Here is a 24,241-nt window from a genome sequence, read left to right on the forward strand (position 1 = left end):
ATCGCCACACTTGTATGTGCAGGGAAAAGCTGGCCATCATACAATAGACAGTAGTGACCTTCGATAGTCACTATATATTACATAAGCGAAAACAAGGCGTGTTTTTTGAGGGTACTTCACAATTTTATCCAATTTGGAATCAGTGTGAACTTTGTAATGAAATTATTTAGTTATGACCAGAGATAGATTGACCTATGACCACCAAAAATGAATCAGTTTATCCTTTGGGTCTAAGAGAATATTCGTGCCAAATTTAAAGAAATGACCTCCTGAGATATCACGTTGACGAGAATGAGACACCTTACATTTTACACACCACTACAAACATACAGTATAAATATTTTTTTAGGGTTCAGGTTTCAAATCTATCTGCTGCAACCAAAATAGGAAGCACATTGAGAAGCAGGTCAAGTTTACATGAACCATTCTGCAGGTTTTAGAGAAAGATTTACTTTTTTACTTACTCTGAGGATTCAAGGAAGTTTGTGATATCATTGAGTGTTTTATATTCATCTCTAGTGGTTAAATATAGTCTGTCCTCATCCAACCTTTCCATTAGATAGGTGGATAGATAGATAGATAGATAGATAGATAGATAGATAGATAGATAGATAGATAGATAGATAGATAGATAGATAGATAGATAGATAGATAGATAGATAGATAGATAGATAGATAGATAGATAGATAGATAGATAGATAGATAGATAGATAGAAAGAAAATCAGTGGTTAGGGTGAGAGAGAGACAACATGTGTGAGTTAAAGTGGGTGAGCAAGAGAGAGAAATTGCCCTTGTGCTTTAGATTCCGCTCACGTTCTGCTCTGTCCCCAGACGTTAAAAGTGTGTCCATAGTTTTGGCGACCGGGGGAGTGATTGGAAATGTCAGCTGACAACAGCACTTTTCACTGACACTCTGAGAACTGGCACAGAGACAGAGAGAGAGGGACAGAGGGGTGAGGAATGGAGGGAAGGGGCTGAGAGAGAGAGAGAAGGATGAAGGGAGGGAGGAAATGAGGAGGACGACAGAATGGGAAGGGAGAGGATGGTGCGGGTGGGCGGCAAAAAAAGCCACGCTTGGTAACAATAAGGATGAGGATGACATTGAGTTTAAAGTGTGTGTGTGTGTGTGTGTGTGTGTGTGTGTGTGTGTGTGTGTGTGTGTGTGTGTGTGTGTGTGTGTGTGTGTGTGTGTGTGTGTGTGGGTGTGTGTGTGTGTGTGTGTCAGCATTAACGGACTGTCTTTCTGCTATTCATTGTAACTGTGTGCATGAATGAAATGCCGGTTTGTGTGTGTTTGTGCATGTTTGCGTGCATGTCATGTCAGTGAGTGACGGGAAACTGCCATCAAGTCGGTTTCTGAAAGCCTTAGAGAGTTGAAGCTGAGGCAAAGACTGCTGGCCAACACAAAAACCCCCCTCCCTCCCCAACTGACCTTTCCTAAATGTTACTGGCCACTTGGCACACTGACTGGGCCTCTAATGAAACTTTTATTGGCCCCCATTTTTCACCCTGTTTCTCCAGAACGCCTGCAGGGCAAAGCTGAAATACAACAGGTTTGAACTGCAGCTGACACGCAGAAGGGCAAGTTATGGTGTGTGTGTGTGTGTGTGTCATAGTCTTCACATTTAGTTGTATCTACCCTTTTCCAATATCAAATACATCAATTAGAAATGTTGATGATATAATTTAAAGCCGTTATCAGCAGAATATTTAGAGCAATATATCATTCTCCAATTGCATTTGATAGCATCAGGTAATAGTTGTAGGCAAACAAGACCATCTCTGGGAAAAGCTGGTTTATTGTTTGCATTACATTCTGCATTTACTCTGTTAGTCCACACAGGGACAATAGGGATTTAAATGTGCTGGATCGACTTTAAACACCATTGATGAGAAGTGCCACATCATTCACCATTATTTTATCAGGAAAGAACATATAATCTTTGCTATATTTCTGTGAGGAGACTCTTCTAGTTTCATATAAGCAGGTCAGTGTCCTCAGCATTGACCTGCTCACACCCTTAAAACTGATCTCTGAACTGTTAGTAGTAATGAGAGGTTTGAATCTGTTGGTATCATAGCTTCCTTTCACTTTTGATGTAATTCGATTTAGTCAACTGTGTGCTAACAAAGGCAGAGTGGCTTATTATGTCCTGAAAGCAGGGTAAAAAATAAAAGATTATGGGGTTTTATAATTCAAAAAGTTCAACTGAATACAATAATGTAAAGAAAAATGCCCAGCTTGCACAAAATAGTGTAAATACTGAATAGTTTTTGGCTTTTGCCATTCTCAGGGACTTCAAGAGTACCAACTCTAAGTAACCTAAACATTTAAACTGCTACCTTTAATATAAAATAAATTGGTATCCTCACGCTTTCTGTAATTTTATTTCTTAGACATTGTTTTTTTCTCAGGGAAATAAATATTTAAAGTTTTGAATCGATTGAATATTTAATAAGATAATTGAAGGAGCATAAATAGATGTTGTCCCCCACCTTACAAGGGTATTTTCTTATTTCAGTTTTTTCCCCCATATTTCTTAAATAATTCATTTAGTGCAAATGATAATATAATACTAAAATCTATTCACTTAATTACAATGTTTTTAAACAACACTAAGAATATATGTGCACACAGGTTATGCCTAAATGTTTTATTCAAATTAAATGTTAATAGTCATAACACCTTTTTTTGTGACATGCTATTTCCAAGGTGATCTTTCAATCTCGATGTTAATGGAGCCGTGGGACATTAACATCACAAACTGTGTGACAATCACTGCTGCCAGGTTAAAATAAACGCTAGATGAGAATTTGTTCAGATAAATAATAAAGATATGCTTGATCAACTTCAATACCATCCTTGCAGATCCGTTATACTGGTATCAGTAGGTAGCATTAACTACAATGCAAGTACACTTCTATTCAGCCTATTTAATGTTACTTCTACTTAATAGAATGAGTGGATTGGCCTGCCATGCAGTAAAACGTGTGCATGTATTTTAACAAGAAATGCCTTAAAGCATTAGCAGAAATGTTAAAGATTAAGGGGTTTAAATCTTCTGCAGATGGATCAAAGGATGCATGTGTCTGTCCTTGTGGAGTATGTGTGTGTGTATATGACACTGTGCAAAAGAGAGCGGATGGGTTAGGCCCAGCTGTGTTGTGTTTTTTCCTCTGAGGAAGCACAGGGGGGTGGGCAGAGAGGTCAAGAGCAAACTGTTGATACTCATTATAAACTGCTGTTGGAGTCACGCACAACTAATTACCACAAGCTGAAGTCGGAGCTGGAATGGAGGGAGCGTCACTGAAGGATGCATGTGCAGAGCAGGACAGGGTCACATGAAGTTGAAGAGAAAATAAAATAATAGAACTCACGGCTGGCAGAGTTTGATGAGGTCCTGGTCGGTGGTGGCAGGTGGCAGGCCCCGGATGTACAGGTTGGTCTTACTAAGTTGCTCCACTAGCCCACCTCCATGACCTCCTCCATGACCTCCTCCTCCTGTAGTGCCAGGGCTGGGCGGAGCCATGGGCTGAGGGGGAGGAGCATAGGACTGCTGTAGAGACAGAGAAAAACAGAGGAAAAGGTCAATTCAGGTCAAATACATGCATGTATATTTCCGGCCATTTTGCAGTTTCAATGCCAAAATAATCCCCAATTTAATAATTCCCCTCTTGTCACATCATATTTCTGAACTTCCTGCGGCAAGTCCCAAACGAATATCTTGATTCAACAGGAAGCACATCACATTAAGGAAGCAGGATCTGGATAATTAGAGGTGTTTATTATGATGATGAGTGTTACTTTGGGTGCTTGTATCAATAACGCTGACAGGCTGTGATGAATCTTAGCAGAGATTTGTCTAGCTTTCATTTTTATCAAGCCATTTGCAGCTTTATTAAATATAAAGAGGTTTACAAAGAGTTGTTGGACAGATGGCTTTGAGCGGGTGTCCTGTCAGGGATGAGTGTATTTGAAGTTTCATCAGCTGTCTTGACAGGTCTTTAAGTCTAAAAATGAATCTTACAATGGTATCTTTTAACTTATTCTACAATGCAAGCAGATTTGGATCAAATGACAATTTTTGGATACCAGTGATCTTCCTACTTGGAGGTACTGTCACATAGTTCTTAAACTTTAAAATAATGCATTATGCACATCTATTATATTTTAAAGGGACAGTGTGAACGATTGCTTGGCATCTAGCATTGATGTTGCAGATTGTAACCAGCTACAAAATCCCACTGCTAACCCCTTCCCTTAAAAGACTTTGGTAATAACCCAGGAGTGCCAAACCATGGTAAGGGACCTTACCCTCGCTCAAAGGCACTCAATACTAACACACTACTTTAGAAGCAATGAAATTCAGGGGGATACAGGCATAACTTCAGTTTTACAAGAGTGCTGGAGTGACCATCATGCAATGAAAACATCAAAGTGTTTGGTTGGCAGTTCTGAGCAAGTGTACAGTAGAAACTTAGTGGTGCATCATTGCAGACTCTGCTGAAGAAAACATACTCTCTATACTGATTTAAAAGGCTCATTCTAAGGTAACAAAATACAAACTATATAGATCCAGGTTCTACACTACTGACAATACAAGTAAAAAAATGAAATCCCATTCCTGTTAAGAGATCCCCCTCATTCCTACACACTGACCCGTTAAGCAGTTTCTGTCAAACATCTCGTAATGGGTGAATAAACCAGGCAATCCAGTGTTGAATCCAGGCCGTATATTGCCCCAATTTACTGAAACGTTTCCTATCAGCCTCCTCTGTCCAATTACTCAGTTCAATGCTGACTAAGTGACTTGATAAGATGACCATTTCTGGCAGGGAGAAAGGGCAGTGCAAGAATTAACGAATGTTTGGATGAAGGGTTCGGAGTGCACTCCCAACTGTGCGTGCATGCCCGTTGCCTTAGGCAAACTATTAGGTGAAGTTTAGAGGAAGTAAACAAGCCTGATGGTTCACTATGTCTCATTCATGTTCAGAGTAAAACATTCACACTGGAACATCTAGTTCCCTACAGTGGGACCAGTGCTCAGCTCTATGGAGCAAGTTCTACAACCCACTGCAGTAGGAAATTATCAAAGACAGGGAGAGAAAGTAAAGTGAAGGGATAGAGACAGGTGAGATAGTGAGTGCATCTCCTTAGAGGTATACTGTATTTGGCGGATGTGTGTGCATGTGTGCGTGCTATTGCTAGTAAGCGTGTTTGAGCCTGTTTATCTGTGAGTTGGTGTTTGTGATAATGACAGGTTGCCATCATGCAGCAGTGTGTAGCCTGAACCAGCTCTGATATTAATCCATTACCTGTACTTCTCTCAAATGGCACACAATTTCACACAATTTCACACAATTTCACACACACACACACACACACACACACACACACACACACACACACACACACACACACACACACACACACACACACACACACACACACACACACATACACACACACACACACACACACACACAGGAAGCTCAGAAAGGCTGCGATAACAGGATTCAACACATGTACAGCAGACATGCAGCAGTAAAAGGAGAGGCTGTCTATGGAGTAGTGTCATTTGCTAGTGAGTGCATTACACTAACAGCCCAGCAAAAACATGACAAAGTACAGAGATGAAAAAAGGCTGCGCTGGGTAATACTTCATTTTAATGGCTGTGACAAATATGACTCTATATTGCAAGTGACTCCTAAATCCCTTACATTTGCAGTCTGGTATTTTCTCCAGACAATATCACAATACTGTGTTCACTGCGAAAATATTGTATCTGGTTCTCTGGATTCAATTGGGAAAAAATTAATAAATGTTTGCTTAAGTAATACGCTTAAAAGAACATTATGTAACTATTTTATCTTAAAATATTGTCTTCAAAGTCATTTTGATGCAACACTGACTGGTAATAGAGAGGATGGTGTCTCTGTTGTCCCACTTTGTGGCACAAAGGCCTGCTCTTGCACTATAACTTTTTGGTGCAAGCAAATACGTACAATTTTAAGGCATCAGTGTAATTTGATTTTGTTGAAACTTGATCATATTTAATAGAGAACATGTTTACTAACGCTTCAAATCTGATGTCCTCTGGCTGCCCTACCTCTACTCTTTGCAGTTTACATATTGTCTTGATGACATAGATTAAGTAATGCTAACCACTAACTGTTGCTAATTGAAGCTGCTGTCAATTTGTCGGCTCACCAGTCTTTGATCTACGGTGGCCCTGAAGTGCAAGTCGAAACGATATTTCACAAAACACTACAATAATTCCCAAAACACTACAACATTTCAAAAACACGACAGCATTTCACAAAACACTACAACATTTCAAAGATTACGGAAAGGGTATTCCTTTAGGGAGAACACTCCTTGTTTGTGATTGGACAGAGCTAACCGGAGAAACACTGTTGTGATTGGTTGTTTGATAGCGCCACTCTTTCCTTTTTGGTACTACTCAGCGGTGTCTGCACACATTTTAAACTGAGTTGGAAAGAATAGAAGAAGAGATGAAAATCTTAAGGGAATATTTTAACAAAGGATATACACATAAAGTAATCCTCGACATTCTGTCAACCCATCACGACATGTCCTTTAGAAGAGCCGTGGCCCGGTACCGCGGCTCGGGACCGGTCTGTGGGTCATTAGTACCGGGCCGCACAGAAAGATTGAATAAAAAAATATTTGAGGGATTATCAGTCTGAAAGATGTTGTATTTTGAGAAATGACCGGATACATCCGTGTGTGTCTCTTGACACATCAACACGTCAATACCATAGCTCAAGACGCTCATTTCATTCACGTGACATGTGTGTCTGTGTGGAGAAATGTGTTCTCTCTGCTGAGCTCCGTGTGTTTGTTGGCTTATGTGTGTCTGCTGGACACTGGTACTCGTTTCAAGAAGATATTTTGATTGTGATATTAGCAGCGGAGCTCATGAAATGTAGACTGAAGCCTGATGTTTGCGAAAGACCGGAAATATATATTCCGGGTGTGATTGGGTGTTTGTCCTCACTTCACAAGCGGTGCCGGTTCTGCTCGAAAGTGAAACTACTTTCAACTAAGGACGCAGCCATAAGTGGCACCTTATGGCTGTGGCAAATGTTAATGCTCCTCAGAAAAAAAGTGCTACAGCCCAGTATCCCCCCTTACATGTATAGTCTTACATGAAACCGGTCTGTAGCACAAAGAAGATTGGGGACTGCTGCCTTAAAACCCTGAAAGTGTGGTTCAACTATAGACTATAGACTATATAGTATATATAAAGGGTGGAAAGAGTTCGGTAATTTGTGCATAGGAAAGACGTAGCGCTATCAAAGAACCACTCACAGCAGTGTTTCTCCAGCTAGCTCTGTCCAATCACAAACAAGGAGTGTTCTCCATAAAGGTATGGGGCGAAGCCTGCAAGCTAGTTCAGGCAGTCAACTCAAGCACCAATGATACATTCGCACATAACGGCCCTCGTCACACTTGCAACCAACCAAACATAGTCTCCTAATCTGGCGCTCTATTTAAATCGTTGGGTCGGCCTACCTCTGCCTCGCTAACGAAGCTGCTGCTACTACTGCTGTTTCCAAGCTGCTAATGTAATGTAAACCTCACTGCTGCTGCGTTCACGTTGGCGATGCTCGCCTGCCCCACCACCAACCCAGCTTCCTCCCCAGCTTCCACCTGTAGGCTCGGGGGTTAGTTATCTAATCGTCACAGAATGTTCTATGTTAATATGTGGAGTGATGACGCCAAACTCAAACTATATACTGTTTGTAATAAACATATTAATGAAACACGTGAGTTGTCTGACTGAAATACCCTTTCCGTAATCTTTGAAATGTTTTAGTGTTTCGTGAAATGTCGTTCTGTTTTGTGAAATGCCTTTTCGACTTGCACTTCAGGGCCACCGTATTGATCATTCGTTACTAACCTAATTAAAACAAAATCATGTTTAACATTACGATGGATGATGTATCGATAAATGGATAGATGGATGGATAGATGGGTAGATAATTTATTATCATAAACATCATTACTAAAAAAACTAACTTTGATATTCTTAGGCTGTTTGTTTTTTTACGGACAGCTTTTGTCCTTGCCAGACAACAGAAACACTGAGCAGAGGATCAAACTCCAAATTCCTCCAGAGTAGCTGCTGAGGTGCCAAATGTGGGCGGTTTGACTGAGAGATGCGCGAATGTGTTTTCATGTGGGCCCTGTGATCATGATAATGAAAACCTCCCTGCTTCAAAGCCTGAACTCTGTCGAGGGCTGTTCCATATGAGCCTTTTAACAATCGGTTTGCTTACACAACCACCTCTGAAAGATAACATCCATACATGCCCGATGGTAACAGACAGATACAAATGAAAGACCCCAGGCTGAAATCTGACAGAGAAAAAAACCCTGAATAAAAGCTTAAACATGCCTTATATAAGACACATTAAACATATGCCGGCACAGCAATAGGCACACGCAAACATAACCAATCTGGCAGAATGGATTCACGCACACTCACTGTCAGCCTTATCTATACACATTCATTTCATTCCACCAGGATTTGTAGCAGAACAAAAATCCTTTATTCACCCACAAAAACAGACTCAGATGTCCAGGTATGCACAACTGTTTAAATCTCTCTCCTTCCTCTCACTCACTGACACAACACACACATACACTCCCATACACACACACCTGATCAAAGGCCTTGCCCAGGGAACCTCTTTCAGCCAATTTGTGCAGCTGTCAGGGTCGGGCGATAGTGAGCTGTGTATGTAATGTGTCAGAGACTGTGATAGGGAAATCCTTTGAAACATTGAAATCTCTCTCTTTGGCAACAGCTCTTTATCCTCTATTCTCCCTCTCTCTCACTGACAAATTCGACACCACCATCGCTCAATCTCCTACTCTTTTCACCTCTATCCTTCCACTTCCCACATTCTCGTTCTATATTTCTTCCCCACTCCCTCCCTATACTCTCCCAGTTTGTGTCTTTTAAGGATTACTCTGCAGTTTGAGTGTGTGGACTGAAGGCTGCCTCTCAGCTGGTATTGTTGACACACTTAGTACAGTGGAGAAGCTCTCGCAGTGGGAAAAAGGCTCAGAGGCAGCGACACAAACTGTCACACAAAGCAAACAGTCGCCAGGTTTTTCGTAGATTTCATGCACGACTGAGCCTGTGAACAGCACAAAACATTGCTGCGCGGTGTCATATATGTGCATGCTGCTGAATACCTAATGAGCATTATGTAAATCTGCACAGTGACATGCAAAGAGGGCTAAGAACACAGGACATCTATGTTGGTTACTAAAAGCCCAATCTTTTAATATGTATATGATTCACTATATGCAATTAGAAACAATGCAGATGTTTTAGGCGATTGCAGAAGCCAAACATTAACAAAGACATATAGCGTTTCTTTATCTCTAATTTATATCAGAATTAAATATTAAAACTATTCCTTCAAAACAACTGCTTTCTGCTATCTAATTTTGCATATATGGTACTATATATGCATAAAGTAGTTTTGTATTCTTGCTTGGCTAGTTGGTAAACTATTGTAGCTGGCAAGCTAACCACTATCATGTCAGCCAGCAAGGAAAATGCCAGCACTGGTCAGTCCAAATAGCTTTCCTCACTGCTTTCTGTCGTGTCTATACTGGGTAATTTACTCACCCAGCATTTTGTTCTCAGGACTTCACTTTAATCAATTGTGAATAATAAATAGAAAGACGAATCTCTCCGACTATCAGATAACAAGCTTGTTAGCTGAGTAACTAACAGGTCAATTAAACACAGATATTTATTCAACTGTATTTGTTCCATTATTCCTGTCTCATGACTGTCTTCAGAACATTGCCCTTTTGTGGTGAAAATTATACTCCAAAAGAGAAGGGTTGAATAAAAATGACAGCTACAACAGTTTATTCCAGTTTGGATTATTTTGGCTCTCCATTTTCTCAATACTTGCTTGCTATGGGTCAAATTTGACAAAACTTCACTTGATGCAAACAATATGTGAATTCACTTAGTGAACCCAAGCCTTTTTGTTATGAAACTTTGCCATGTTTAATGCTGCTGCAACAAACCTTACTCTCATCCACCACCCATTTGTTTTTTAGACCATTCTGTGAACTCTTCCTGTCCTTCTTCTCTCCCCATCCAGTACATCATTTAAGTTAAGGTTAGAACACATACACATGCTAGACCGACCTCACATACATTCACACTTGTCTATAGCTCTTTTGTCCATAAAGAGTTCTCTACTTTCCAAACAATGACTAGCTCCTGGAATGCCCAGAAAATGGGTTCAAACCAACCCCCCACACACTCTCATGTAACCACAGCTCAGTTTTTCCCAGAGTTCCAGTAAAGTACATTGACCTTGCTAAGGTCAGGTTTCCCCTGCTATTTTCAGCTGAAACGATTCTCGTGGTTGCATACTGATGCGCTTTGTTATGTCAGCATGTAGCTGTTTTATCTGTTTCTGTGCACATTTATCTTTCTTTGAGCAAAACAGAGATACAGAGATAACAAACGGACAGAAGTACAAAGAAGACAGAAACATGGCTCGAGAGAGTACAGTAATAGCTAAGAATTTGTCCAATCATCTTCTGCTATAACCCTTTTATATATTTAATAAGTCTCGTCTGTGCATTTGTGCATTTAATATGATGTATATTCTCACTTCAGTCAGACAACTCACGTGTTTCATTAATATGTTTATTACAAACAGTATATAGTTTGAGTTTGGCGTCTAGGCCCGGGCCTCATCACTCCACATATTAACATAGAACATTGAGTGATGATAAGATAACTATCCCCCAAGCCTCCAGGTGGAAGCTGGGGTGGTGGTGGGGCAGGCGAGCATCGCCAACGTGAACGCAGCAGCAGCAGCAGCGAGGTGAACACATTAGCATCATGGAAACAGCAGTAGCAGCAGGAGGCAGAGGTAGGCAGATCCAACAGTTTAAATAGAGCGCCAGATTAGGAGACTATGTTTGGTTGGTTGCCAGTGTGACGAGGGTCGTTATGTGTGAATGTATCATTGGTGCTCGAGTTGACTGCCTGAACTAGCTCGCAGGCTTCGCCCCATTTGTGGGTGTGTATGAAGAGACATTAACAAGGATCAAACTTAGCTGTCTTCAGCATGAGTCCATAATAAATGAACGCATGGGAAGACTCACTAGTAATAGTAGAAAGGAAAAGAGAGTAGGGGAAAAGAAGTTACTCAGTCCCAGAGAGGGGTGAACTTTGGGTGAAATTGTAGAGATATGCAGAAGGAGGAATGGCTGATATGGGGGAAAGAGGACGGGAAAATTGAGAAAGGAAAGAGGGGGATATAGGCGAGGGGTTTGTTCCGGCCTCTTCTGATGCTTCCTGAAACACAGAGGAAAGAATGCGGGCTATTTTTGGGTCCAGCGCTTAGATTCTCCCTTACTCTCTGTGCCTCCAAACAGAGCAGCGGAAGGGTTTAAGGAAGAGCTTGGAATGGAAACATGGCTTTGAATATACCATCTCCGTTTAGAGATTACAAGCAGCTAAATTAAGCACCAGCTACAGCTTCTGTCGGAAACCTTGAAAAGACAACCAATCAACTCTTCAGGATTTTACCAAAACAAGCAAAGTGTCTCGTTTTACTCAAAGATGAGGCCTCAGGGTTGCCACACAGAAAATATAAACATAAAGTTATTAATATAAAGGAAGGAAACATGACGTATGTTTGTCAGGGAAGGTAGAGGAAGCTGCAGTAAGTTCAGTCAATGATGTGTGCAGGTATAAATAGCCTTGTTGGATACAAGCCTTATGATATCCAATACAGGATAATTCTAAGTTTTGACTTGAGGAATGTGTAGGCTAGAGGTATAGCCTGTGATTTAGTACCGGGAGTAAATTAAATGTGTGGGGAAATCACACCTGAGAGGGCTATTTATAAAACCATTTCGAAGTCCAGTTCCAGGTAAATCTTGCAATCCCAGAACAGATTTGCACCTAGTTTTCCATTCCCTACCTTCATGAAGTATTGATATTAAAGTGCCTACAGGTGAAGGCAATCACACACAGTGTGTGCATGTTTCTTTAAATAAATGTGAGACAGACCTCTTATTATGCCAATTAGGATAACAAACCTGAACAAATCTGCAGATGAAATACACATCAAATATGAGACCTTGTTAAACATAACACACCAACCACTTTATTTTACAAGTGTAATACTAGATTTAACCATACCCCTGAGCTAATACATACTATTTCAGGCTGTTTCGGGGTTCTTTTTAACTGCAGAAATTCTGCAGTTTTTAACGCAGACATAACCGGATATCATTTTTTTACCAGGGTGTCTGCAAATTGCATCAGTCTAAAGGGATCATTGTAAGGTCAATCTATATGAAAATAATAATAATCATATCACTTTAATTAGAAATGCAGTAGGTTAACCAAGCAGAATATACTCTTTTTGATTTCTCATTAGAAGGATAGTATACATTTTAACGACTAAACAAAAGATATGTAATTGTATGTAAAGCAGTATTTGACCCGTAATCACTGGAACAAAAATAAATACTGCTATTAAAATCATGGCATCAACATTTTCCCCTTCTCTAACATCCTAAAAACCTGTTTTGTCAGTGCTTCTTCTGGAAATAAAGTCTTTGTTCCTGCGTTTTGGAACTAGCAGTGCAATAAAGGCACTTACACTGACACTGATCCCTCATTGTGCTGTTGTATGCTTCCTGTCTGTTCATCTAGCCGCCACTTTTAATGTACGTCCACTTTCTGTCTTTCTAGTTTAATCTATTATTAATCTCTCACCTCTCCCCTACCTTCCTCTCCTCTCTCGTCCCCTTCCCAAATGCCTCCCTCTTCCGCTTCTTTCCATCTCCTCAGAAGATCAGGTCGTCAAGGTTGCTTCCCAGTGGAACGCTGTGTTCCAGCCCTCTACCTCTCATGTTCACATCAGCAACAAAAGCATCAACAACACTTGGGATGTCATAAACACGTTGCACAAACATCCCAGAGGGACATCTAGTTTGGGCTTGATGCTTTCTGACCGGGTGGGAGATAAGGAGATGATGGAAAGGCTTTGGTGAACTCTCAGCAAATTCCTGTGGCTGTGTTTTTCAGAAGGCCAGAGAGTGGGGAGGTGCAGGCTATGTGTGAGTTCACAGGCGAGCTGTTTAACTTGAGATTGATTTGAATATGCGTTCGCCTGCACGGCTATTGTTCTTTGGGTCAAGGGTGTTTGTGTATGTGGGGTTGTGGGAAAAAGACAAAACCCACTAACATGTGTTTGTGCAACAACTGAATTGCATCAAGTAATTCCTACAATTTATCTTTCATATCCTGAACAGAGTGAGAATTTAAAAAATGAAGCTTTGGACAGAAAAATAAAAGGGAGACATGATAAGAAATGCTCTAGCTAAGAAATAAAGTGGAGGAATGTTGGCTATGTGAGAGATTTACCTGGCCAAGATTGCTTCCAAGAAATGTAAAATAGGGAAGCAAAACAAAAGCCTTACTCCATGCATAACAGCATATTTCCCAAAAATACAACCACCAGTTTTTTCAATTTAACTGTTTTTAAATGGTTTGATATCCAAGAAAGAATTGTACTTAATGTTCCTAAAAAGTCTGCCAGTTTAAAAATCTCATTTTTAACATATGTACTCTCCACATGCTGGCTAAGATTTAAGTACTTGCTAAGCTATTTTCTTGCTGTTGGAAACAATCAAAATAACTAACAAATCTACCTTCACCAAATCGACTGACCTTGCACTCATTCAAAAGTGATGTCCAAGAAAATCATTCCACAGCATTATGCTTCAAAACTCCTTCATAAAAAATCATATGCTAGATTCTTCCTTTTTAATTGCATGACCTCTAGCATGCAAGTTAAAAAAAGGAGAGTGGGGATTGCATATTGAAGAGAAGCTTTGCACGAAGCTCTTTTATTATGCAAATGTATGCAAATGACACGTTGGTTTATTCAAAAAAGTCGTTCTCGCTCCTCCTCTCATTGCCTTCTGGTCAGCGTTTCAACCCTGCAGTATACATTAAGAACGGCATCAGACAGGGTTCTTGATTGGTTTTATACAGAAGGACCAAGTATGGAGGTTTCATTGTTCTTTAGTTTTCACCTCAAAGTTTAAACTATAGTGATGTTAAATATAGAGTTTTAACAGCAACATCTTTATCATTGTTAATGAACTCTAAATGTCTCCTTATAGGGTGAACTGTACAATATATTCCTACCTGCCGCTTACCCAGCAGAGATTCTATCCATCTATATCGTCTCCTTTTTGCATATTCATAATATCTTCCTGCCCTCTCATGTCCCTAGCCTCTTCACTGATCCAGTCAAATATTTAGCTTTTCTCCTCCTCGTACATAACTTCATCCTCGTGTTTTGTCTTCACATTTCTCCTCCTCTCCATTCCTTCGCTGCCGCCAGCCCCTGCCCTTTCTTCTTTTCCTGTTCCATCATCTCTTTTCCTCTCGTCTCATCATCTCTTCCTCTTACTTTTCTTATCTCCTGGCCCCCCTTTCCTCCAACACTGTGCAGGAGATTAAAATATGAGGAAACAATCAAGCTCTTTCTCATTAGCATATGAACGGGGGGCCGACGGGTAACTGCAGGAACGACAACAGAGCCCTGGAAATCCACCGCAGAGCTTTTTTTAATCCCAGGAATGACTTTTTAGTGTATTTTGTTGAATGAGACAGAACAATCCTGCGCCGGTCCTTTCAGACAGTCAAATTACCATCAGAATAAGAGGCCATAAGAATAAGACGGAATGCTTATATAGCGTCAGGTCAAAGAATGTAGACTATAGAATAAGTGTGCACACAGAATAATGTTTCTCCGCTGCAACAATGAGAAGCTCAAAAGATAAGAACTGCTGTGTGTGTGTGTGTGTGTGTGTGTGTGTGTGTGTGTGTGTGTGTGTGTGTGTGTGTGTGTGTGTGTGTGTGTGTGTGTGTGTGTGTGTGTGTGTGTGTGTGTGTGTGTGTGTGTGTGTGGGTGGGTGCGTGCAATTCTGCATTGGGATCTTTTTCACACACCAACAATGAGAAACTGAAAAGATAGCAATTGGCAGGTGTGTGTGTGCTTGTATGTTGAGGGTGTCTACCCTTATTAGTGAATCAACTAAAATGTCTCTATAAGCCAGGCAACATCACAGGTTGGGACATACAGTATATTATGTGAGCTGCATACAAAGCAACACAAACGAGATTCACATTACTGGAGGAGACAACTAAGAATTAATATCAAGTTTTGTGAATTAATTCTGCGTTGTGAAAGTTTGTTTCAGAAATGGACATTTTGAAAAGGCACAGATGGGTCACTGACAATGGATATTACCTAACACTGGTTAATATTTGGACCCAAAACATATTATGTACCAATATACTACCCTGTAAATCACATTTTAAAGGCGGGAGGCTACCATAATGGCCACAAACAAATAAACAAAAACATGCTCTTCCATATCATATACCAATCGAAAATGCAGGATTAAGATACAAAAAATCAGCTATAAAAAGACAGTCTAAAGTCATGCTAGCAGCTCGGAAGCTGTACTTTGAGCTAAGCTACCAATGCCCGTATTCTTGAAAGCAATTCCAAAAATGGAGCAGAGATAACGTTTCAATGTTCACCATCAAATTTTCGGATCTTAGAATGTTGTATTTTGATTAATAACAACACACATTAAGTAAGGTAGCTTACTGTACAAATGAAACATATTTGTAAAAATGTGAACATTCCTCCAACAGCAAAAGATTAGCTAACAAAAGCTAAATAAAGGTATACCTATCTACTAAAATACTAGCAATCAGGGCTATTGTACTGTATATTAGCTTTTACTATTGGGAAAATAAATAAAATGACGATTAACGATGAACCTATATCACTATGGGGAATATTTCAATTGAATAATTTCCTTAAGCTGAGAATCACTGTAGGAAATGACTAAAAACAAATCTCCCTACAAGTTATAGGATGTGTGTTAGCAGCCAACAAAGTTACACGGCTCAGCTGTAATGTAAACAAACCCAAGGTTGATGTTTCCTATTAAAATAATCTATGGTAATGGGAGTCATATGAAAACACTGTTTAAAAAATTATTTTTACGGTCATCTCTCTGAGTTATGGCAGTAAACAGAGACATGTGATGGTGGGCACAAAGATTGTTAAACTCGTGATCCTGCACGGATATTTCAGGGTTTACCGGTAATGTCAATTGCAGGCGGGACAATGTTGAAGCGTCAATGCACCTCTATATCTATATACAGTCTGGTATAATGTATTAACAAGGTTCAATATGCCTCTCTGGTCTAGATCGACCAGGCTTGATTCAAACACACTTATCTTTACCTTGTCTGCTCTCAGGCTCACTGACCATTCATTATCACTCTGCTTCCTTCTCTCAATGTTTCTCTCTCTGCTCTAATTAAATTCCTTCATTAAATCTGAGAGGAGCAAAAATTCAGGGGAAGAGAGAAGAAGGGGGAGGAGTAGAGGGTTGGAGGAAGGGAGGAAGGGATCAGAGTGTAAGAACATATTGAGTGTAATCCAAGCCCGCTGACTGAGATCAGATGATGACCTGAGGATATCTAGAGGGAAAATCCATAAAAGGGCATCGTAACAAATGTAGAGCTCAGACAAACGGTTAATGTTTTTATTTCACAGGTGGAAGATTAGACCGAAACATCTCAGACCAATATAATGTTGCGGGGCACTATTTTCCACAGGAAATTCCAATTGTTTGAATATTGAATGTTAGCATAAAGTCACCCCGGTCTTAAATACATTTAGGTCTCGAAACCATTTCAACTCTAACTGCTCTTGTCAAACAACAGCTCACATTGATAATTCAGAATCCAGTATTGAACCATTTATCAAATCAAAACAAGACATGGGTCACCCATTTGACAAAAACAAACAATAGCTGAACAGAGAGCGAGCAGCAGTCGATGCATCCACCAATCATTACTGAGACAGTGCGTGTGCTTGGATTGATTTAAAAGCCTGATCAAATTACCTGGGAAAGGTTAAAAGTATCCATTACTGGCTAACCTGCTTTTGTTATTGAACACAATGGAATACAGCTGCATAGAGACACGATCAAGCTCAACTGTATCCTGGAGACAAAAATATACCAAAGTATTCAGGGAGGGAAAACACATCTTGAAAGACAAATATTATAGTGAAGAGACCCAAGTTAAAGAGAGGCAAACTGAGACAAATCTGGTTTCCTGATAGATCATGTCCATATCTTTGCATCGCCTTTTAAGCAGATGGTAAGATTAATTCTTTCAATTTAAAATGTCTTAAATTGAAAAGTAAGCTATCCAAAAAGGTTTTTAAAATCCAACCTTGATTTCTAGGAAGATGTACTATAAGGAACACAGGCAAAGAGTTAAATAAAAGGGACTGCAGAGGATAAAGAAAAGGAAATGCGTTGGGAGGGAAGGGAGACAAGTTTGAAGAGGGGAGGAGATAAGAGCAGGAGAGGAGAGGAGAAGAGAAGAGAAGAGAGGAGAAGAGAGGAGGAAAGGCCACCAGAGAGGTCACTTCTGCTGTTAATAATTTATCCTTTAAAAACGAGTCTGAGGCTTTAATTGGTGCTGTGGCTTAATCCTGAAGCACATACACACACACCTCGGGGAGCTTCTTAGCAGCTGTGCTCCAGCTAAATTGGCTACAGTATGGCGGCGGCAGCATCCAGTTCCCTCCAGGTATAACACAGTCAGCCAAAACAGCAATCGCAGGCCTGGCATCCCCCGTCTCATGAATCTGGGCATGACACTTCTATCTGTCTCACGCTTGCTGTCACGCTCTCAAAACAAATCTCGCGGCAAATCAAGGCGACAAGACGTTAGTCCCCTCGTACGGTTGTTAGCTGGATAAACACTGGGCTCACTTCGGTTGTAATCTGCATTTAGCTGAGGAAGACGTTCTGCGCAGCATCAGGGGGCTTTTACATGACTTGGATTTAAGTCATTCTTTTGATGATTTAAGGCTTGACTTTGCTCAGAGGATAATGACGGGTTGTGAAACGAATTGGCCTCTCAGGACTAGAGGCCTTACTTCAGTTTAATCAGAAAATGATATGAAGGGCAAGCCATTATTTTAATTAAATAGCCTCATCACCACAAATGAGTTCTTATTTTTAGTACAATCAGAGCCTGTTTATGTACCGTAGCCATGTCTTTGTCAATATGAGTGAAGCCCTTTTGCAGTGTAAAATCTGCACAGGTATTAATGGGGAAAAATTCTTTTATTAAGATTAAAAGGATCTTGTGTATTGAATTTGAGTGTAAGAAAGAGAAAAATGTAGGGTTTTGTGAGTGACACAAACCCTGTAAAAAGGTAATAGTGCCCTGGGCTGTTCCTTTAAGGGATGTAAAGAAGCAGGAGGGAAAATGTAGAGGACACCATCCTATATTTATCTTTATTGGTTGGTATTTTTATGAGGCTCTCATTCAATACCGGCAAACATCCCTTTTTTAATCTGACAAACAAAAATGCTAATGCAAAGTATTTAACATTTATCCCTTCCAACGTTGCCTTCACTAAGCAGAGTCTGGCTTTAGACATTCTGGCAGACTCATATCTGTGCCTGAAGGTTGATGAGCATATTACAACCCTCATATCCTATCCACACTCATCATCTCTGCTGGTGAGATAAGCACTCCAGCCCTCAGCTGACCCAAAGGGAAACCCCGCTATCTGTATAATATCACCTCCCATGTGCCAATACTTTATAATATTGGGGCATTCTGACCTGCCATTACACTTATCTCATACATAAAAGGCAGAGTTCTGTTTGGTACTTACACGGTGTTACCTACAGTAGATGGTGGTTGGCACATCCTCAGTTTGGTAAAGCAGACAGGAGTACCAGCTTGGAAGGAAAGCAATGTACTAATGCAGACAAGGGCTGCAGCCAAACATATTATAGCCACATAAAACTAGGCTTCAAAAATATCTATATCATTTTAAAAGTACACTATATTTAGAACATTTTTACTGCCTTACCTTGCCGGCTGATTACTAGACTGAAGTGTTTATCTATGCTCTCTTCTTTGACCCTAGACATTTTACAAACAGAAGTTGATGCCTCCATTGGCTTATTATTTTTGTGCTAGTGTGTTAGTATGGTGAATCAGGACTAACACCTTTAAAACACGAAAGTCACACAATAATACTGACACACTACCTAGTATTCCTTCCTCCTTCTCCAAACTGAGGCAATGATGACGCCATTTACTGTACGTTATAAACTGACTATGCACAAATCCAATAAACACCCCTCAAACAATCCAAGCTATACCTCTAATAGGTTAGATGTCAAAGCCACTACTTTCACAAAATCAAGGAAAGAAAGATGAAAATGTATTAGTGCAATTATTAAAGCACATGTAACTGGAAGTGTGGAAAACACCAGTCGGAACTGCAGATGAGACAGACGAGTTTTGCAAATTACCTTTCAACTAAGAATCATCCGAATGAATGTGGTCAAAAGAGGATCCAATAGCACACAGTTTGTATCAAACATCAACCAATCAGTTAGAATCATTATTTCTTGGCTGTCATTATAAAATGACATTACTCTGTAACTTGGCAGTTGATGTTGGATCAAATCTATGAATCAGATGGTATTTTTGGGTGTTTCCAAACTATTGTCGGTTATTGTGGTTTGCCCTGAAGTATGTATTATTGTGAACTGCATTCCCACCTTGAGTATTGGATTACCAAAGTGAGATAAAAAAAACTAGTCCAAGAGTTGTTGCAGTCTAAAATCACCCAGACAGCGAGGTTATCAGCCAGACCCCGGCACTATGAGAATACATAGTGTCTCCCAAATCCCATTGTACCATGAAATGTCACAGCACATTAGCTACAAGAGGGATTACCCTTCCTTGAAAGTAAAAGAGGGCGGGAGGGAGGGGGGCCATTGAATGGAGATAGAGAAACAGAGTTATACACAGGGAGCCTATGGGAACATGTATGTGAACACATGCTGGTGGATACAGCTAAGTGTGGGGTGAATATAAAATAGTAGAAGCACAGTAACCTGTAATTGTATTCGTATATCCTTGCTAAACACCCCCCTCCTTTTTTGTTCCTCTATCTGTTCCCATTCTTCTTCTCTCCTCCCCTCTTTTGTGCCAACAGTCGTGATAATCTCTCGATCTTGATTTGGCTACGCTTATGAATTATGTACACACATACACGCACGCACGCACGCAAACACACACACACACGCACACACACACACACACACACACACACACACACACACACACACACACACACACACACACACACACACACACACACACACACACACACACACACACACACACACACACAGCTTATCTATGGCTGGGAAGTTGAGCTAGGCTGGCAGACTGAGACCAACAGCTTGTGGCTGTACTTTGGAAGAAAGCAAGAGTGTGCCTCTGTTGCTTTGTCTCTGTTTTGCCTCTCCACTTGTGTCAGCCCCTCATCCCTTCTGTGTGGGGTTGCCACTCAATCTGTAACTCGACTGTACTTCCTGTTTCTGACTGACTGTTGTGAAGTCCAGATTGCATGTTTAGAAATCTGTGTGACTGTCTCCCAGCACAACATGATGTCCTGTCTGACTCGCTTTTCTCTCAAGAGATCTAGTGTATAATTTCATATATTTATTTTCAACCTGGAATGTGACTTGTGAAGCTTCTTTGAGCATGAAAAACACAACCATATAATAATAAAAAGTGAAGAATAGGAACCATAGCACCCTAGCAATATAAATCTGATCTTATATATTTCACTGTAAAGTGAAAAGATTAAATCTTTAGAGCAATTCAAGTGAATAGTGAAGATATATATATATATATATATATATATATATATATATATATATATGCCACGGTGGCAAATGAACCTGTAGATTTGAAAACGCTACATTTTTCAATGTACATTAGGGAGTGACTCTGGTGGGGGATTACGATACCGGTGAGTCAAACAACTCTTTTTTATAAGCTAATTTTAGGGCTTCATATTTCCCTATGCCCCATTTTTCTTCTCCTTTCTGCCTTATTTAAGTCCTTCCTTACTCTAATTTTTTCCTTTATGTCCTCTGCTTCATCCCTGCCGTTGTACTTTACATTTTTTGACCTATCATCATCTATGGCTGTAAAGTCCAACTCCTCAGGACTGTAACCAACACCATGGAGGAGATCACAGAGTGATTTGTCTAACGACCAATATGACATGATATGTACTTTGATGTGTCAACTGCAGTGTTGACACATTGGCAGTGAATTACAACAACCAAGTGCATGTTTCCTTAATTACCAACTACCCACCACTCAACTAATCCCAGCTCTTCAAGGACAGATATGTCTCTGTGTAGTACTCAGTCACAGTATCCCATAACAAGAGATATCCATTGGTGGAATACATTGACTTTTTAAAATAATCCTTGGATCAACTTGCAGTGCATTAAGAAGATTGCTTGCAGTTTCACCTCTGTCTTCTTAGTATTTAATCCACCATGCTGCTTCTGAGATAATGCAAATCTAAAGCGTAAAATTCAGTCATCAATATGATAATTTTAGCTTGCATCACAAAAAATATATCCTAATAGATATTGGATATTAACGGAGGAGAAAATGGTTGTAAAGTTTGACAGAAAACACTAGCTTTATATGACATCTGCATTCTTTTCATATTATCTGCAGAACAAAAAAGGAATGATTTACTGTATGCAGGTGAGTCTCCCACCGTACTGGCTGAGTATAACCCCCCCCCCCCCCCCCATCATTGATTTTTTTTATTTCTTCTGAGAGACAGACAGGGAGGACGGAGAGAGACCTCTGCTGAGAGGATAATTCCAGGGTTGGTATTGGTAAGAGGGCTACAGTTAGTATTTTCTGTCACAGCGGTGCACTGCATGCTGTTGTACTCAGCGCCTCTACTGCAGCTCATCCAGCAGTTGACAGTTTCTGCGTATGTGTGTCCCAAATATTTCATTACATAAAAGGGCATTTTGTGCATCTCATTTATGCCTGCATGTGAGTAAGCATGAGTTTTTACAGTAAAAAAAAATGCATTTAAGCACCTTATTTCAATTTTATGAAGACTCATTCAAAAACGGTAGGATACATTAGAATATCAGTTTAAGAAAGATTTCCTTAGTTATCTATAATTGAATTAAATAATGGGGTTACGATAGAGCTATAAAAATGGCAATGTCTATTTATCAGGTACTCTGCATGTATTATGTAACTGAATGTATCTGCTGCCGCTTATCCAGGAGGAACATTTTAATCTGTGTTAAATGACTGGTGCTTGATGTTCATTGAAACAAATTGAATTCAGCTGTAATGGATGATTTTGGGCAATTAATCAATTCCTTATATTTTAATTACAATGCATCATCCCTGAATTAAGGAATGATATGCATATTTCAGCAAGAGCCAACCCATGCTGTAGCAGGCAAAATCACTGCAAATGCATACTTTGGGGAGAAGCAAAACAACCACAGGAAGAGATTAAGATTAATTATAGATTAAGATTTAAAGTAAAAAACTATGTGACTACTGAATACATTCGGGAAATCTGTTCAAGCTCAGCCAACTTCAATAGTGTTGGAATGAGTCAGTCAGTCACCCCGAGTCGTAGGTCAACACAAAAACAGCACCACAGGAAGAAACACCCACGGACACAAATATGCAACAATATCCAGCTTTGATAAGAAAGTAGCATAAATTTACTCTGCTGCTGCTACTTCCTTGCTCTGTGGTGCATATTGTACATACTAAGTCAGCCTTTAAGATGCACACATTAACCATGCCCTATATACACGGCTGGACAACTGAACATATGCATACAAGGACGCAAGCATGCATGCAAAACGAGATACTGCCTCCTGGGCTCTTAATTATTCATACAGGAAGTTAAATCAATGAAATATGCAGATTGCTACTGTTCCACATGTAGCAGACTAATGTCTCTGTCTCATCCAATGGTTCACTACAAATGTCAGCATGGTGGTGGAGTTCGAGCAGCACTGAGGTAAAAAAATGATGATTAACTATTACTTAGCAGTGGCTTCTTTCACCTCGCTTTCACCTTGCTGCTTCCAAAATGTGACACAGACTCCTACTCATTCAATGGTGTTTTAAGCACTGTTTTGTTATTAATAAAGGTGGTTGTTAAGCCTTACTGCACAAACACCCTGCCAATAGTAAGTGCTGCTCTTTAAACCCTGGCGGTGGCATAATTGTCAATATTTGAAAAGCAGCATTCTAAGCTGTTAAAGCTAAATCAAGCACACCTCAAGCGTTTAAAACCACTTTAAATGTTATTTCTACCCTTAACTGTCAGTCTCCTGCATGCATAGAGACTAACATGGAAAGACAGCTCTGGAGAGCGACTTAGCCAACGAACTATTATTGTTGGAGACTACCTTGACTTTAAACAGCAGGGTTTCTGGGCAGGGGGGACTTAAATATGTAGTTAAATGTGGCCTCCTACTGCCAGAAACTGCAAGGTTAAAAGTATATTAAAGGATGGGAAAAGCAGCTGCAAAATCTGTAATCTATTTGCCATCTCCTTCACAGAGATCAACGAGAATGTGGGGCATGCAGTAGGGATGTGCAGAAGTGCAGATGACCTTCTGCAAAACCTCCACACCACCTCTCCGTAGTGACACTTCACCAAGGTAACTTACGCTATGTACAGCGCAAGATATTGCTGAGATGTCAGAAATGTCTTTGGTGTCCTCAGAACTGTTATAGTGGCTCTGCTAATCTGCTGCTTTTTGTACAACAGCACCAATATCAGCAGTAAAGTAACCAACAATAGCCACGTGCACGAATCCCAAAACAACGTTGTCACAAAAGTACAGTTCTCACAGATGCACACATGCCCGGCGCAAAGTGTGCTGAGAGGCCAGGCAGGACGTCATGCCTCAGTAGTGTGTGCCAGCCTAATCTAGTCAGGCCTTTTATCCCATCTCCTCCCTCCACTTCCACTTAAATCAACACTTCACTGAGAGCTACAAAGCTAGTTTGCACCCTCTGCACACACGTACACATGCTTCAATTCTCCTCCTTCGTTGTTAGTCTCTGTTTATCTCTCACGGTGGTTCTCTCGCCTCATCTCTCTGCGTCTCAGGCACATCGCTCAACAACACGCATTTACTCTCACACACATACACACACATGGGCAGTCACAC

General features: G+C 40.3%; 1 protein-coding gene across 1 annotated transcript in view; it reads right to left on the bottom strand.

Annotated features, from left to right (window-relative positions):
• The window catches only part of LOC134862003 (RNA-binding motif, single-stranded-interacting protein 3-like), a 105,065-nt gene that overhangs the window by 68,548 nt on the left and 12,276 nt on the right, over positions 1 to 24,241 (bottom strand). The window contains exon 2 of the mRNA XM_063879651.1: positions 3,381 to 3,559. Within this exon, the coding sequence (XP_063735721.1) occupies positions 3,381 to 3,559 (179 nt within the window). The remainder of the gene's footprint in view (positions 1 to 3,380; positions 3,560 to 24,241) is intronic.

Source organism: Eleginops maclovinus, chromosome 3, assembly GCF_036324505.1.
Source record: "Eleginops maclovinus isolate JMC-PN-2008 ecotype Puerto Natales chromosome 3, JC_Emac_rtc_rv5, whole genome shotgun sequence".
In the NCBI taxonomy this organism is placed as follows: domain Eukaryota; kingdom Metazoa; phylum Chordata; class Actinopteri; order Perciformes; family Eleginopidae; genus Eleginops; species Eleginops maclovinus.